This window comes from Phalacrocorax aristotelis, chromosome 23 (assembly GCF_949628215.1).
Source record: "Phalacrocorax aristotelis chromosome 23, bGulAri2.1, whole genome shotgun sequence".
NCBI lineage: Eukaryota > Metazoa > Chordata > Aves > Suliformes > Phalacrocoracidae > Phalacrocorax > Phalacrocorax aristotelis.
Genome location: NC_134298.1, coordinates 1,568,055 through 1,585,401, shown reverse-complemented (window position 1 = coordinate 1,585,401; position 17,347 = coordinate 1,568,055). Strand labels below are relative to the sequence as shown.

Genomic DNA, 17,347 nt, shown 5'->3' with positions numbered 1-17,347 from the left:
CATCTGATACTGAGTAGCATCTGATTTCCTGACAGTGGACAGAGAGCAGGCTGCCTGTGGGGAGTCAGGGCCTTCTCTCTCCCAGCGGTCACCTGTAAGTTCTCCCAGGCTGCTCTGCCCTTTGAAAGAGTTGAAGGAAGGAGGGGTATCCCTCCCAGCCTGAGTAAACTTGAGCCGTACAAGCCAGCTGATGTGCTACAGGGCAGGGCTGCTGTAAAGGAAGACCTAGACCAGCGGGAGCACTGGGCCAAAGGAACCTCACGGTGTTAAGAAGGACACGTGGCAAGTGCTGCATCTGGAAAGGAAGAACCTCTTACATCAGTATGGCCTGGGGAATGGACCAGGCTACGCTCTTAGAGACCTGAAACCTCCTCTGGGTAGACCTGAGCCGTGGGGCAGGGTCACCCTTGGAGAGACGCTTGAAGGGTGGAAGGCAATGGACATACAGGCCTCGTCTTCCTGGACCAAGACAGCCGGCTGTGGGAGGGGGCACTCCTGAATGCTCCGTGGAGGAAAAGAAAAGGTCACAGAAAATATCTCCCCACAGGTTGGGACTCTTGCTTGGTTCTCAAGCGTTACATCTTTTCCTGGCAGTAGTGCCTCACCATGCCTCCTTTCCCATGCCCCAAAGGCCTCCTCAGTTTGGAGTATAACCCAGCGCTGTTGGGGAAGCAAGGAAACTTCCCCCACCTCCCCAGCGAGTGGTGTCTGTCAGGACCCTGCAGTGCCACGTGCCTGGGGATGCTGAGGGGATGAGGGGACGTGCTCAGCAGGGCCCTGGGTACAGAAGCAGCTCTGAGACTGCACTGAGGAGGTGATGCACTTCCCTGCCCTGCAGACATGGAGGCAGCTGGGATGTGTCTCAGGAGGGCAAGGGAATGCCTTCAGAAGCCAAGCTTCCCGGGATAGACTCTCCCTACCCATGGTGAGTCACACTCTAATGTTGGATTGGCCGTGTGCCAGCCTTTATGTGTGAGGCCAAGCCAGGAGTGCGTGCTGTCTGCAGGCTTGTATCCCACGCAGGGCTGAATTCCCCTGAGGCCAGGGCTGCTCCATCCCTGCCCCAGGAAAATCGTCTTTGAGCACTGGCTGCACCCGAGTACACAGCTCCAGGGCAGGCCATTGTGTGTCCCGCTGGTCAGGGTCCTAAGCATGCAGCCAAACTGCATGGTGGTGTGAGGAGAGTGGGAGGAACAAGGTTCTGTCCAGAGCCACAACACACCCGCCTTGTAGGGAGGAGGGAGGGGCCCAACTTATTGTGGGGCTTTGGGAGGGCAACGTTCTCATTCCACAAGCCCGCAGATGTCATTGTTAGGAGACCCCCAGAGACTGCCACAAGAGGGGATGACTTTACCATAGACACTGGCCAAAGTTTGCAGGAATGGGAAGCTTTCCTTGGGAGAAGACATTTGTAACCACAGCACAGCCCACCTGCCCACAGAGGCAATGGTCAGTGATTGCTGGAGCGAGCATGGGGGCAGTCAAGGAGGAGGAAGGATGCGGCGTGTCCCCATTCGCAGAAGCCTTCGGGCACCAGGGAGAAGACAGCATTGGTGGGAAGATATGCCCATCTTCCTGCACAGGCTGTTGAAAACATCTCACCAGATTTCCCCAGACCCATGTCCTCCCTCTCCACAGACCTCCCCAGCTCTTGGGGACACACCTTTTGCCTGTGTTGACATGATTCTGTGCAAGAAATCCTTGGGCCTCTCATCCCCTTCCTTCAAAAGAGCCTCCGTGGCCTAATGGTCATGTCAGAAATGAGGAAATAAAATGGCAGGCTTGACGTAAACCAAAACACAGCCTGTGCCATCAGGTAGGATATTTTTCTCTGGAGGTGAGTCTGTTGGAAAATTACTGCCCGCGTGCAGTGACTGAGGGCCTGGGGCAGTGCAGGAGCAGTATAAAAGCAGGCCCTTCCCGTCACTCTCTCACCCACTCCTCTCGCCTCGATTTCCTTGGGAACAAGGTGAGCTGAAGCCCTTTCCTGTCTTTCTCAGCTGCCTCCTCCTTTTCCTACTGTGGGATTTCTCAGCCCACACTTGGCTCTTTTTCCCCTGCTGTGTCTTCAGTCCCCATGCCACGGTAGAGGGATGGTGTGGCTTCGAGAGAGGCTGGGCTGAGGTGTCTGCTGAGCTGGTGCTATGTGGGTTTAGTCGTTCTTCTTGGAGCTCTTTTGGGCTGAGGGAAATGGTATTCCTCATCGTCCTGGGGTGACAGGCTGCACCTCACCCACCCCTCCCCCCCCATGCTCTGCTTCCCCCTGCCCACTCTCACAGGTGCACCTCCCGCCCCGAGACATGTCCTGCTACAACCCGTGCCTGCCCTGCCAGCCCTGCGGCCCGACCCCGCTGGCCAACAGCTGCAATGAGCCCTGTGTCAGGCAGTGCCAGGACTCCACCGTCGTCATCCAGCCCTCCCCCGTGGTGGTGACCCTGCCCGGCCCCATCCTCAGCTCCTTCCCACAGAGCACCGCCGTGGGATCCTCCACCTCCGCTGCCGTTGGCAGCATCCTCAGCTCTCAGGGAGTGCCCATCTCCTCCGGGGGCTTTGGCCTCTCCGGCTTTGGCAGCGGCTACTGCGGCAGGAGCTGCCTCCCCTGCTAAAGCTGCTGGCGATGGCCCTGGGGAAGGTCCCCAGGGACCCACAAGTTGGGACTAGACTGGCGACGGAGCACCCACTTCTTGCTTTCAGAGGGGCTGACCCATGCCAACCACCCCTTGCAGAAGTAAAGGGTCAGCATGGGCTCTTGGAAAACACAGTGCATGCCTACCCTTCCCCTCTTCCACTCTCTCCTTTCCCTCCCGGGTCCTTGATCTCCCGTGCTCCCCGTGGCTCTGAGCCCCACAAAGCCAGCCTAGGGAATTCCTGCTGGCTCTGCTCCCTCCGTGGGGCAGGCAGATGGACTCCTGGCAGGATCTCTGCTGCAGCTGTGGGGTGCTGGCTGTCATCTGCCCCTGGTGCTCCCTGCACCAGGACCAGCACTCAGAACGACCTCAATTCCCTCTCCTGCCTCATTAAAGTTCTGCTGCATCCCCGCCTTTGTCTCTGTGTCATTCTTCCCCCTGCAGATGCTCTCCCAAGATGCCCAAGGGCAGATATGTTGCTCGGGGCTGGTTCTGGGAGAGGCTTGTTGGGGATGGTAATGCAGTGATTGTTAACACAGGCTTGCTTTGAGTATTGTTTGGCACACGTAGGGTGACCCCCTGCTTTCTGAACTTCTCTGCCTATCTGGGGCGGGAAGAGTTACCTGACACACTTTAATGACCGTAGCTGCTTCAGAGACGATCTTAGGTCTCTCACCAAAGCATTCTCTTCTCCACGCTCAGCAAACCCCACACCCTCTGCCTCTCATCCCCAAGCAAGGGCTCCAAGCCTCTCACTCTCCTGGCCACCCTCCGCTGAACCCATTCCGTTTGGTCACGTCCTTCTTATATTGCAGCCCAAAACTTGAACTAATGTTCTAAAGACTGTCGGGCTGGTGCTGAGCTGAGTGGGGTCATCACTCCTAACGATCTCCTGGCTACACGCCTACTCACGCAGTCCAGGATGTTGATGTCAGCCGCCCTTCATGTCTGGGAAGAGTCCTGAGAGTTGAGTTTCACCTGTTTTAATGGGGTTACCAAAAAAGCACCTCTTCCTGGCCCTGCTCTTGGGCTGTTGCTTGTCAGAGGGCGAAGGAGATGTGAGGTGACGTGGCTGGTTACTACCAAGACAGATGCTGATCACGGCTCTACCCACAGTGCTATTGTTGGCCATGATGTCATACAGCATGCCACAGCTCTTTTGTCAATTCTGGTCAGCCGTTTGGGGGTCATTTCCTGCTTGAGCCTCCTCCCCCAGCACAGCAGCAGCCAGGGCACGAGCGATTGCTACCCCTTCCCACCTGACTCCTCTCCTCCCCACCTGGCCACTTCCCAGCAGCTTGTGGGGCTGCTGCCCTCCCAGGGCTTCGCGCAGCCCAGGCTCCTCAAGCGACATCAGCAGTGGCCACGCGTCTCTTCCTCAGCAAGTGCACTGAGGCCCGGAAGGCACGGCTGCGCAGAGGTCCAACAAAGCAGGGCCTGATGGCCAGGGGCTCTGGAGGACTCATGGATGACTTCCTCTCCATGAAAGTGATGGTGGCCCGAAGGGGCCCACCGCCCTGGGTCCCACCCTGCCCGCCTTTTGCAAAGAGCAAAGGCTCCCCATCTGCCCTACGCACCTCCAGCGCAACGCTCTCCTCACCCTTGGTGCTGCGGTGTCCGTAGACGGAAGGACCACGCTGCGGCAGTTAGCAATCGTTCTTGTGGCGGGTTGACCTTGTCTGGCTGCCAGGTGACGGGGATACAGGTGTTACCTTATTAATCACATCCATAAAGATGTGGTGACAGCCACCCTGCCATCGTACTCCCAACAAACACCTCTCCTGGGCAGGTCCGTTGCCCTTGCTTTGTTTCATGGCCAATCCACCTCTAAGAAGAATCAGCATTTTTCTTTTTGCCCTTCCCTAACCCTTCTTCTGCTTTCTTGCCCCCAGATAATGGGGTAACTGAGCTGCAGCTCAACTGACAGCCTTCTTGCACGGCCCCTTATTAGCAGCGGCCTTCCCCGCTGTGTGCGCACGCAGGTTTCCGGCTCAAAGGTGGGCTCAGCATCCCACTTCCCCTGGTCATGCAGGAAGATCCGGAGAGGGCCACGTGACACGGTCCGGGGTCTTCCTTTCCCCCCTGACCACAGCAGGAGCAGACTGGCTCTGTGGGGCACCCCTCACAGCTGAGGTGCTGGCCTGCGGGGACAAGGAGGGAGAGAGATTTTCTTCAACATTTCAGAGGCAGCAAGCTGCTCTCTCCACAGTTGGTGTATCCAAATCTGGGCAGTGCAGTGTTGCCAAGCTGTTAGAATATGCCACTGGTGCATTGCGGACCACCTTTTTCACATGGCCCGTATACACGGGGCATTCTCCAGACCTTTGGAGACCTCCTTGTCACCCAGGTCACCGTAGACGATGACCAGCACCGCTAATTCTCTTGGGTATTGGATGCCATCCAAAGTGGTAGTCCACCTTCCTCGCCAAATCACAAGATCTTCCCTCAGCGGAAATCCTGTCCTCGTACTTGACAGGAGACGCCCCCGGGCACTGCAATTCACCGCCTCTTTTCCAATGCCGCTGTCAACTCCCCACTCCCTAGCGAGGCGCTCAGCCTGTTGGGCTTCCTTACCTTCCAGTTCCTGACTGTTGGCCCTGCTCTTCCAGCATCGGAGTTGCCAGGCAGTGATCCGCTTTCCCGGCTGCTGCCTGTAATCTTTCCACATCTCCCAAAGTTCCCTTGAGGTCAGGGACCGGGTACTTCCCGTCTCTTGAGTGATTTCTCTCACTTCTCCCTCCCACTTCTTTGCTGAAGGACCAGCTTACCCATCAGACTCTTCGTCCCCCTCATTCCCTTACTAATGGACGATATAGTCCGGTTCACCTCCCTGCCCACTATTTCTTTTCCACTACTGGAGCAATTACTCGAGGTGGTGTTTGGGTCCCGATCTCAACCATGGCTGTCTCAGATGTGCTTTGGGTCTCTGCCTCAACTACCACGTTCTTAGATGTAGTTTGGATGCCCGGCTGAACCGTGACATTCTCAGAGAGGTTTGGGTCCCTCTCTTAAACACTGTCCTCTGATAGTACTGAATCATGGCTCGATAGGCACAGGTCAAGCTCCAACACAGTGCTAAAAGCAGCTGGTTTTCAGGCAGCTGCCGCCCACGGACCGGCCACCTCAGGGCATGTTTCACTGTCACCGCACCCAGAAATTGTCTCCTCGTACGCCAGCATGACACCACATTCCACAAACCCCACGTTAAGGCAACAGTGTTGGTTAGTAGTTTTAAACACCTCGCGTAAAGGAGAGGGAGGACCTCGGGAGCCTGTGTAACCATACAACCCACATCAGTCCCGCATGGGAAGAGGGAGGTGTGTTCCCGCACCCCCTCCACAAGGCAGCTCTGCCCAGCACAGGAAGGGTATCCATGCCAGGGCAAAGCGCATAGCCTTTGGTTCTAGGAACATGTGCCCAAGCTCAGGCAAGGAAAGAGATAAGCGGTGCACCAAGCGAACACCCTCCCTCACCTGCGCAAACGCCTGCTAATTAGGAACTACTACAGCTAGAGCACGCTCAGATCAAAACTGCCAATGTCTTGAGACCCGTGCTGAACGCCAGAAAGGCTGCGGGGAGTTGGCCTCGTCTGGCTGCCAGCTGCCCACCAAGACACTCTATCCTTCCGTGTCCTCAGCGAGACAGGGGGCAGAAAATAAGGAGAAAACTTTGTGGCTTGGCATAAAGGCAGTGTAATGAATAAACGCAAGTCCCACGTGCATAAGCAAAGAAAAGCACTGCTCAGCAGAAGGCAAAACATTTCTGTGTTACCAGGACCCTTCTAGCTACACCTACAAAGCACAGTACTATGAAGGCTCTTATGGGGAAAGTTAATTCCACCCCCGTCAGACGCAACACAATTGTGATAACAACCATTGCACAACCATCCCAAAGACCACCCTGCCAGAATGACCAGGGAGCAACATCTCTCTCCCTGGGCATCATGGGAGAGATTCTACAGAGGAAAGGATGACACAGAGGCATGGACTGGGATGCAGCAGAACTTTACTGAGGCAGAAGAGGGAACTGTGGTCGTTCTGAGTGCTGGTCCCAGCGCAGGGAGCACCAGGCTCAGATAGGAGTCTTCGCCCCATGGCTGTGGCCGAGACCCTGCCAGGTGTCCATCTGCCTGATGGGCTGCCGGTGTGGCTCAGCCCTTCTGAAAGCAACCAGCCGACCCTCCATCCGCACTCCAGTGCCATCTTGTGGGTCCCTGGGGGCCTTCCCCAGGGCCATCGCCAGCAGCTTTAGCAGGGGAGGCAGCTCCTGCCGCAGTAGCCGCTGCCAAAGCCGGAGAGGCCAAAGCCCCCGGAGGAGATGGGCACTCCCTGAGAGCTGAGGATGCTGCCAACGGCAGCGGAGGTGGAGGATCCCACGGCGGTGCTCTGTGGGAAGGAGCTGAGGATGGGGCCGGGCAGGGTCACCACCACGGGGGAGGGCTGGATGATGACGGTGGAGTCCTGGCACTGCCTGACACAGGGCTCATTGCAGCTGTTGGCCAGCGGGGTCGGGCCGCAGGGCTGGCAGGGCAGGCACGGGTTGTAGCAGGACATGTCTCGGGGCGGGAGGTGCACCTGTGAGAGTGGGCAGGGGGAAGCAGAGCATGGGGGGGGAGGGGTGGGTGAGGTGCAGCCTGTCACCCCAGGACGATGAGGAATACCATTTCCCTCAGCCCAAAAGAGCTCCAAGAAGAACGACTAAACCCACATAGCACCAGCTCAGCAGACACCTCAGCCCAGCCTCTCTCGAAGCCACACCATCCCTCTACCGTGGCATGGGGACTGAAGACACAGCAGGGGAAAAAGAGCCAAGTGTGGGCTGAGAAATCCCACAGTAGGAAAAGGAGGAGGCAGCTGAGAAAGACAGGAAAGGGCTTCAGCTCACCTTGTTCCCAAGGAAATCGAGGCGAGAGGAGTGGGTGAGAGAGTGACGGGAAGGGCCTGCTTTTATACTGCTCCTGCACTGCCCCAGGCCCTCAGTCACTGCACGCGGGCAGTAATTTTCCAACAGACTCACCTCCAGAGAAAAATATCCTACCTGATGGCACAGGCTGTGTTTTGGTTTACGTCAAGCCTGCCATTTTATTTCCTCATTTCTGACATGACCATTAGGCCACGGAGGCTCTTTTGAAGGAAGGGGATGAGAGGCCCAAGGATTTCTTGCACAGAATCATGTCAACACAGGCAAAAGGTGTGTCCCCAAGAGCTGGGGAGGTCTGTGGAGAGGGAGGACATGGGTCTGGGGAAATCTGGTGAGATGTTTTCAACAGCCTGTGCAGGAAGATGGGCATATCTTCCCACCAATGCTGTCTTCTCCCTGGTGCCCGAAGGCTTCTGCGAATGGGGACACGCCGCATCCTTCCTCCTCCTTGACTGCCCCCATGCTCGCTCCAGCAATCACTGACCATTGCCTCTGTGGGCAGGTGGGCTGTGCTGTGGTTACAAATGTCTTCTCCCAAGGAAAGCTTCCCATTCCTGCAAACTTTGGCCAGTGTCTATGGTAAAGTCATCCCCTCTTGTGGCAGTCTCTGGGGGTCTCCTAACAATGACATCTGCGGGCTTGTGGAATGAGAACGTTGCCCTCCCAAAGCCCCACAATAAGTTGGGCCCCTCCCTCCTCCCTACAAGGCGGGTGTGTTGTGGCTCTGGACAGAACCTTGTTCCTCCCACTCTCCTCACACCACCATGCAGTTTGGCTGCATGCTTAGGACCCTGACCAGCGGGACACACAATGGCCTGCCCTGGAGCTGTGTACTCGGGTGCAGCCAGTGCTCAAAGACGATTTTCCTGGGGCAGGGATGGAGCGGCCCTGGCCTCAGGGGAATTCAGCCCTGCGTGGGATACAAGCCTGCAGACAGCACGCACTCCTGGCTTGGCCTCACACATAAAGGCTGGCACACGGCCAATCCAACATTAGAGTGTGACTCACCATGGGTAGGGAGAGTCTATCCCGGGAAGCTTGGCTTCTGAAGGCATTCCCTTGCCCTCCTGAGACACATCCCAGCTGCCTCCATGTCTGCAGGGCAGGGAAGTGCATCACCTCCTCAGTGCAGTCTCAGAGCTGCTTCTGTACCCAGGGCCCTGCTGAGCACGTCCCCTCATCCCCTCAGCATCCCCAGGCACGTGGCACTGCAGGGTCCTGACAGACACCACTCGCTGGGGAGGTGGGGGAAGTTTCCTTGCTTCCCCAACAGCGCTGGGTTATACTCCAAACTGAGGAGGCCTTTGGGGCATGGGAAAGGAGGCATGGTGAGGCACTACTGCCAGGAAAAGATGTAACGCTTGAGAACCAAGCAAGAGTCCCAACCTGTGGGGAGATATTTTCTGTGACCTTTTCTTTTCCTCCACGGAGCATTCAGGAGTGCCCCCTCCCACAGCCGGCTGTCTTGGTCCAGGAAGACGAGGCCTGTATGTCCATTGCCTTCCACCCTTCAAGCGTCTCTCCAAGGGTGACCCTGCCCCACGGCTCAGGTCTACCCAGAGGAGGTTTCAGGTCTCTAAGAGCGTAGCCTGGTCCATTCCCCAGGCCATACTGATGTAAGAGGTTCTTCCTTTCCAGATGCAGCACTTGCCACGTGTCCTTCTTAACACCGTGAGGTTCCTTTGGCCCAGTGCTCCCGCTGGTCTAGGTCTTCCTTTACAGCAGCCCTGCCCTGTAGCACATCAGCTGGCTTGTACGGCTCAAGTTTACTCAGGCTGGGAGGGATACCCCTCCTTCCTTCAACTCTTTCAAAGGGCAGAGCAGCCTGGGAGAACTTAGAGGTGACCGCTGGGAGAGAGAAGGCCCTGACTCCCCACAGGCAGCCTGCTCTCTGTCCACTGTCAGGAAATCAGATGCTACTCAGTATCAGATGATACTCACTTTCCTCCCTGACAACAGCTCTTCAAACCTAGTGTTCCTGTGCTGTGGTAGCCAAGGCTGCCCTTGATTCCCATGTTCCCAAACACTTCTTCCTTCTTTGCAGCAGCCGTGCATCACCTGTCTTCTGCCCATGACAGAATCGCAGGAGCCTTGAGGTTGGAAGGGACCTATGGACATTGTCTACCCCAACTGCCCCTGCTCAAAGCATGGCCAGCCTTTGGAGGACGCTCAGGGCTAAGTCCTGCCTGGCTCTGAATACCTACAAGGCCAGAGAAACCACAACTTGTCCGTGGTAACCCCAGATGGAGCTTTACCACCCTCACATTAACATACTCTTTTCTTACCTTTTCATGGAAATTCCTGTATTTCAGTATGTGCCTATTACCTGCTGCCCCTTCACTGGACAGGACTCAGGGCAGTCTGGCTCTGTGGTCCAGACTCCTTCCCATCAGCTCTTTTACCCATTGCTAAGAAGCGTGCATCGGGGCCTTCTCTCCTCCAGGGTGAACAACCCTATGTATCGCAGCGCCTCCTGCCTCAGGGGCTCCAGCCACTTCATGGTCTCTGTGGCCCTTTGCTGAACTTGTGCTATTATGGCTGTGTCTCTCTCATACTGGGGAGCCATGAACGGGAAATCCTTCATAGCAGTTGTGGTGTCAGCTGTGCTGAGCCAAGAAGAGGGATCAACTTCACAAACTCAAGAAGAGGGCCCATGTGAACCTCATGAGGTTCAACAAGGCCCAGTGCAAGGTCCTGCACCTGTGTAGGGGCAACCCCCAGTATCAATACCAGCTAGGGGATGAGGGGATTCAGAGCAGTCCTGTGGAGAGGGGCTTGAGGATACTGGTGGATGAAAAGCTGGACATGAGCCAGCAATACGTGCTCTCGGTCCAGAAAGTCAACTATATCCTGGGCTGCATCAAAAGATGCATGGCCAGCAGGTTGAGGGAGGGGATTCTGCCCCTCTGCTACGCTCTGGTGAGACCTGTTGAGGCGAGCCCTGACGACAGCTACAAAAATGGTCAGACGGATGGAACACATCTATGAGGACAGGCTGAGGGAGATGGGGTTGTTTCAGCCTGGAGAAGCATAGGCTCAGGGGAGACCTTACTGCTGCCTTTGGATACTTAAAGGGGATTATAAGGTAGATGGGGACAGACTTTTTAGTAGGTCCTGTAGTGATAGAGCAAGGTGTAATGGCTTTAAACTAGAAGAGGTCAGCTTCAGACTGGATATAAGGAAGAAATTTTTTACTATGAGGCTGAAACACTGGCACAGGTTGCCCAGCAAGGTGGTAGATGCCCCAGCCCTGGAAACATTCAAGGTCAGGTTGGACAAGACCCTGAAAAACCTGATCTAGGTGAATCAGTCGGCGAGGAGCTCAGCGGCGGCAAGGGCGAGTCCCGTGGCGCAGTGCTAGATCGGGGCAGGCAGAGCGGTTCCTCGTACCCAAGAAGCCTGGGGGTGAGCAGAGGGACCCGTCAGGAGCCGGCAGCTCTCGCGAGCAAGGCTGACGTGCAGCTGACGCAGCGTGGGGCATTGCCAGAAGCAATGGCGGGAGATTTAAACAGCCCCTAGGGAGTGCGAGCGACCAGGAGCGTGGCGAACAGGACAGGCAAACAGGGCGTGGGGCGGCAGTTCGTGCAGGCAGGGCGAGCAGGAGGATGCCACAGCCCGCTTGTAGGTCTACAGCTCAGGCAAGTGCTTTGGCCTTGGGCAAAATGGTGAGCACTCGCCTCAGAGCTAAAACCACTGTTTGTTCAGCGAAAGCCCCTGAGATGTCAGACTCATCCACCCAGACGGGTCTGGTAAGACAGGACACATCAGTACAGGCAGTGGGTTGCGGCAAATGCCGAAACACCCCTCCTGATGAAAAGGTAAGTACCTGCACGAGGTGTGCACAGGGTCAGGTGGCCGAACTGCAGGAAACGGTGAAGAGGCTGTGCAGTATTTGAGGAGCTGAGGCAGAGATAGACAGGTGGCTTCAGAATCATGTTCCTGTGGCAGACACCGCCGAGAATGAGGCACCGTGGACCCTGGTGACTCACAAGAGCAGGATTCCACATCAGCCTGCACCCTCCACCATCACAATTAGAAACAGATATGAAGCCTTAACGACTGAGGATACCCATCAGCAAAGTCTGCAAAGTCCCCTGCAAGGGGAAACTGTACCAGCAACACACAGTGGGTATCGTAAAAAGAACCGACGAGTGCTTGTGGTGGGTGGCTCTCTGTTGAAGGGTACTGAGGCACCCATCTGCCGGCCTGACAGGGAGTCACGAGAGGTGTGCTGCCTCCCAGGAGCCAAGGTCCGAGACGTTGCTGAGAGGGTGCCACAACTCATCAGGAAAACAGACTGCTATCCGCTATTACTATTTCATGTAGGCATGAACGTCACTGAGAGCCACAACCTGGGTAAAATCAAGGAAGATTTTCGAGCCCTAGGGGAGCAAGTGAAAAGCATTGGCGCCCAAGTGATCTTCTCTTCCATTTTGCCAGTTCGAGGGAAGGGAGCAGCCAGAAACAGGCGCATAATGCATATCAACTCCTGGCTATGTGGTTGGTGCCGTCGTGAGGGGTTTGGCTTTTACGACAATGGGGTGTTCTTCAATGACGGCAACATGCGAGGGAGGGATGGAATCCATCTGTCTAAAAAGGGGTTAGGGGAATCTTCAGCAGTAGGCTGGCTAATTTGGTGAGGCAGGCTTTAAACTGAAGGACCTGGGGGGTGGGATCCGTGGAGAAAACGCTCACACCAGCACATCCAACGGGGGAGTAAGTCAGGCCAAGCAGTGTGGTGACAAAGGTTCCTTAGCTGTCTCCCAAGAGGTGAAACACAGGAGTAAACCCCTCAAGTGTATGTACATGAATGCATGCAGTCTAGGTAACAAACAGGAGGAGCTGGAGCTCCGTGCCCTCTCAGAAGGGTACGACATCATAGGAGTAACTGAAACACAGTGGGACACCTCAAATGACTGGGGGATCGCAATGGATGGTTACAAGCTCTTTCGTGAAGACAGGCAAGGTAGAAGAGGTGGAGGAGTTGCACTCTACATCAAGGAACACCTAGAATGTATCGAAGTCAACTATGGTGATTGCGACTGCTCTATCGAATGCCTCTGGATTAAAGTCAAAGGGGTCATCTCCAAGCAGGACCTCACAGTGGGCATCTGCTATCGACCTCCTAACCATGGTGACAAAGCCGGCGAAGTGATATTTGGGGCACTAAAGCAAGCTTCTGGCCAACAGAATCTGGTCCTGATGGGTGACTTCAACTACCCAGACGTCTGCTGGAAGAACAATACGGCAGCTGGCGTGTCATCCACCAAGTACCTGGAATGTGTAGAGGACTGTTTCCTGATACAAATGTTAGATGTGCCAACCAGGAATGAGGTGCTGCTGGACTTGCTATTCACAAACCGAGAAAGCCTGCCTTGTAATATCTTGGTTAGTGATAGCCTTGGCTGCAGTGACCACAACATTGTGGAGTTCGGGATCCTGCTGAGTGTGCTGAAGGTCAGCTCTAAGACAAGGGTTCTTGATTTTAGAAGCGCAAACTTCAGTGCACTCAGGGCTCAATTGGGACGGATCGATGGGAGGCTTCCATGGAATACAAAGGAGGTAGTGAGAGCTGGGAATTCTTCAAGAACTCTCTATTGGAAGCACAAAGCCAGATAATCCCCTACAAAGGAAAAGGAAGTAAGCGGAGCAAGAGGCCCCCATGGCTCAACCATGACCTCCTGGGTCTACTCAGATCCAAAAGGGAAGCACACCAGAAATGGAGAAGTGGAGGATTGTCCACCGAGAACTACAGGGGCATAGCCAGCGAGTGCAGAGACACAGTCAGAAAAGCAAAAGCCCAATTTGAATTGAAACTGGCTGTAGACATAAAAAATAACAAGAAAGGGTTCTTCAGACATGTCAACCGTAAGGAGAAAAAGAAGGAAAACATAGGCCCACTGTTAAACAGAAAAGGAGAATCAATCACGAATGATGCAGAAAAGGCAGAGGTCCTCAACACCTTCTTCACCTTGGTCTTTATCAGCACTGTAGGGTCCCAGGCTTTGGGAACAAAATTGCCCATCGAACCAAACACCAACCCACCATCGGTGAAGGAAGAGTTAGTATATGAACTACTGCAGGAGCTTGACCCCCACAGATCAATGGGCCCTGACACCATCCACCCGAGGGTGTTGAGAGAGCTGGCTGACATCATCGCAAGGCCGCTCTAAATAATCTTTGAGAAGTCATGGAGAACGGGGGATGTCCCAGAGGACTGGAGGAAGGCAAATGTTACCCCTATCTACAAGAAGGGCTCGAGGGAGGATCCGGGTAACTCTAGGCCCATCAGCCTTACTTCAATCCCTGGGAAAGTTATGGAATGAATCCTCCTGGGGGCCATCACAAGTCAATTGAAGCACGTGATTGGGAAAAAGCCAACGTGGCTTCACTAAAGGCAGATCGTGCTTGACAAACCTGGTGGCCTTCTGTGACAAAGTGACTTGCCTGGTTGACATGGGGCAGGCCGTGGACATTGTTTACCTGGACTTCTCCAAGGCCTTTGATAACGGTGCCCCATAGTCTCCTCCTGGAGAAACTGATGTGTTATGGCCTAGACAAGTGGTCTGTGCAGTGGGTGGGGAACTGGCTGACAGGCCGCACCCAAAGGGTGGTGGTAAATAGCTCTTTCTCAAACTGGCAACCTGTCACAAGTGGAGTCCCCCAGGGATCGATATTGGGCCCAATGTTATTCAACATCTTTATAAGTGATCTGGATACCGGCATCAAGTGTAGCCTGATGAAGTTTGCTGATGACACCAAGTTGAGTGGGGAAGTAGACACTCCGGAAGGGAGAGCTGCTCTGCAGGGAGATCTGGATAGGCTGGAGGAGTGGGCCAGCAAGAACCTTATGAAGTTCAACAAGAAAAAGTGTAAGATCATGCACCTGAGAAACTGCACCAGGAATGCAGCACAGACTGGGATCCACCTGGCAGGAGAGCAGCTCTGTGGAAAGGGACCTGGGGGTCCTGGTGGACAGAAAGCTCAACATGAGCGAACAGTGGCTGCTGCGGCCAAGAAGGCCAACAGGATGCAAGGTTGCACCAAAAAGGGCATCGCCAGCAGAGAGAAAGACATCATTAGCCCACTCTACTCAGCACTTGTCAGGCCACACCTGGAGCGCTGTGTGCAGTTCTGGTCCCCTCTGTACAAAAAGGATGTGGCCAGGCTGGAAGGGGTCCAGAGAAGGGCCACCAAGATGATCAAAGGATTGCGAAGCCTGCCATACGAGGATAGGCTGGGAGTGCTGGGTTTGTTCAGCCTTGAGAAAAGGGGGTTCAGAGGGGAGCTCATCGCCGTGCACCAGTACTTAAGGGGTAGTTACAAAGAAGATGGACACTCCCTTTTTACATGGAGTCCCACGGAGAGGACAAGGGGGAATGGAAACAAGTTGCTCTTGGGGAGATTCCGATTGGACACCAGAGGGAAATTTTTCACAGTGAGGACAGTCAACCATTGGAATAATCTCCCCAGGGAAGTGGTTGACTCGGCCACGTTGGACACCTTCAAGAGTCGTCTGGACAGGGTGCTGGGCCATCTTGTTTAGACTCTGCTCTTCCCGGAAAGGTTGGACTAGATGATCCCTGAGGTCCCTTCCAACCTGTGTGATTCTGTGAAGATATCCCTGTTCATTGCAGGGGTGTTGACTAGATGACCTTTAAAGGTCTCTTCCAGTCCAAACTATTCTGTGATTCGATGCCTCTAACTTTTGCAATCTGATAGTAAAGTCCTTCCTACCCCAGACCAGAATGATGTCGGATGCCATTTCTGCATGGGTGCGGGCTACCTCATGGTGTCCACAAGGACCCACGTCCCCTGCTGCAAAGCTCTTTCACAGCCCATTGGCCCCGGACTGTAGTGGTGCAGGAGGTTCTTCTTCCCCCACTGCAGGACTTTGCATATAGAGGTTAAAAACTATTGGCCCCAGCCTAGACCCCTACAACGCACCAGAAGGGAGTGGTTACCAGCTGTCCTTCGTGCCACTCACCACAACATTTGGAGACCAGTAGTGTCGTGGTTTAGCGGCAGCTCAGCCCCACACAGTCGCTCGCTCACTCCCCCACCGGTAGATGGGGGAGAGAATCAGAAGGGTAACGCTCGTGGGTTGGGATAAGAACAGTTTAATAATGAAAATTAAAAGAAACAACAGTAGAAATGCAATGTAAAGGAGAACAACGAGAGGCGCAAAGCCCCGGGGGAGGGGGGAAGGGAGGGGAGAGGGGGAACGAACCGCCGGAACAAACCGCACGCGCCGCAGCCGCTCGCCGCCCCCCGACCCGACGCCGCGCCGCCTGCGCGCTGCCACTGCCCCCCCTCAATATACTGGTCATGGTGTCACATGGTATGGAATGAACCTGCCATTGGCCAGTCGGGGTCAGCCGCCCCCACCATGGCCCTGCCCCTCCCAGCCCCCCCTGCCACGCCACGCGGCAGAGCGCGGGAAGCTGGAAAGGTAGCTGACCCCCACAGTGAGGAGAATTAACCCCTTCTCAGCCAAAACCAGCACATTCTCCACCCCTTATTCCATACCACTTACACCATGCCCAGGTCCCATATGATGCAATACAACCGTACCAACCACCACCCCTCCCCTTCCCATCCTTTAACATAATACACGGACATCATTCCCTTAGTTCATGGATCTTCCCTGTAAAATGTCCATTAAAATGTCCATTGAGTTCACGCAGTCCATGACTCTGGGCTCCATCTGTTGTATCAGTCTTTCCGGGTGGGAGAGATGGTGTGTGGCGTTGGGTTACTGCATACCGAGTCAGTCATCGTTCCATCACTGCTGCACGGCTTGTTTCATAGTTGATCTTCCATGGGTTGGGAGGCTCGTACTCTGATATCATTGATACAACACAGAGGTGACACACAATATTATATAGCAGTTCACATTGTGCCATTCAGTTCATTGACTGTTTTCACCCAAAATCAAATCCCCTTGAGGCACACATCGGATTTCTCCATCCTCCCGCATCACCCACCAAGTGCACCCAGGTCCTCGAGCAAAAACAATCCCACGAATGGGTTTGCCTTTGCCAGAGGCAGGAAGAACCCAGACTGTTTTGCCCAGCATACTTTTTGTGTGCACTACAGGGACTCTATCCCCTTCCACAGTATGTAGGATTTCTGACTGGGCAGGGCCAGCTCGGTTGGCAGATCCCCTCGTGTTGACTAACCACGTGGCTTTTGCTAAATGTGTATCCCAGTGCTTGAATGTCCCACCCCCCATTGCTCTCAGTGTGGTTTTTAACAGTCCATTGTACCTTTCAATTTTCCCAGAGGCTGGTGCGTGATAGGGGATGTGATACACCCACTCAATGCCGTGCTCTTTGGCCCAGGTGTCTATGAGGCTATTTCGGAAATGAGTCCCATTGTCTGACTCAATCCTCTCTGGGGTGCCATGTCGCCACAGGACTTGTTTCTCAAGACCCAGGATAGTGTTCCGGGCAGTGGCGTGGGGGACAGGATATGTTTCCAGCCAGCCAGTCGTTGTTTCTACCATTGTAAGCACATGGCGCTTGCCTTGGCGGGTCTGTGGGAGTGTGATATAGTCAATTTGCCCAGCCTCCCCATATTTATATTTCAGCCATCGTCCCCCATACCACAGAGGCTTTACCCGCTTCGCTTGCTTGATTGCAGCGCATGTGTCACATTCGTGGATAACCTGTGCAATAATATCCATGGTCAAGTCCACCCCTCGATCACGAGCCCACCTGTATGTTGCATCTCTCCCTTGATGGCCTGAGGTGTCATGGGCCCACCGAGCTAGAAATAGTTCACCCTTATGCTGCCAG

The 17,347-nt window shown here is 54.8% G+C and overlaps 2 protein-coding genes across 2 annotated transcripts; one reads left to right on the top strand and one right to left on the bottom strand.

Moving 5' to 3' along the window:
• Positions 1-2,300: 2,300 nt before the first annotated feature.
• Positions 2,301-2,615, top strand: LOC142067926 (feather keratin 1-like). Its single transcript, XM_075116935.1, has one exon. It carries the CDS (start codon positions 2,301-2,303, stop codon positions 2,604-2,606), a length of 306 nt encoding a protein of 101 aa, XP_074973036.1. The 3' UTR covers positions 2,607-2,615.
• Positions 2,616-6,851: 4,236 nt separating this feature from the next.
• Positions 6,852-7,180, bottom strand: LOC142067694 (feather keratin 1-like). The gene has a single exon (XM_075116598.1). The coding sequence runs from the start codon at positions 7,178-7,180 to the stop codon at positions 6,875-6,877; it is 306 nt and encodes a 101-aa protein (XP_074972699.1). The 3' UTR covers positions 6,852-6,874.
• Between the last annotated feature and the right edge of the window lie 10,167 nt (positions 7,181-17,347).

Coding starts and splice junctions, on each gene's coding strand:
- LOC142067926 (XM_075116935.1), top strand. CDS start 2,301: ATGTCCTGCTACAACCCGTGCCTGCCCTGCCAGCCCTGCGGCCCGACC.
- LOC142067694 (XM_075116598.1), bottom strand. CDS start 7,180: ATGTCCTGCTACAACCCGTGCCTGCCCTGCCAGCCCTGCGGCCCGACC.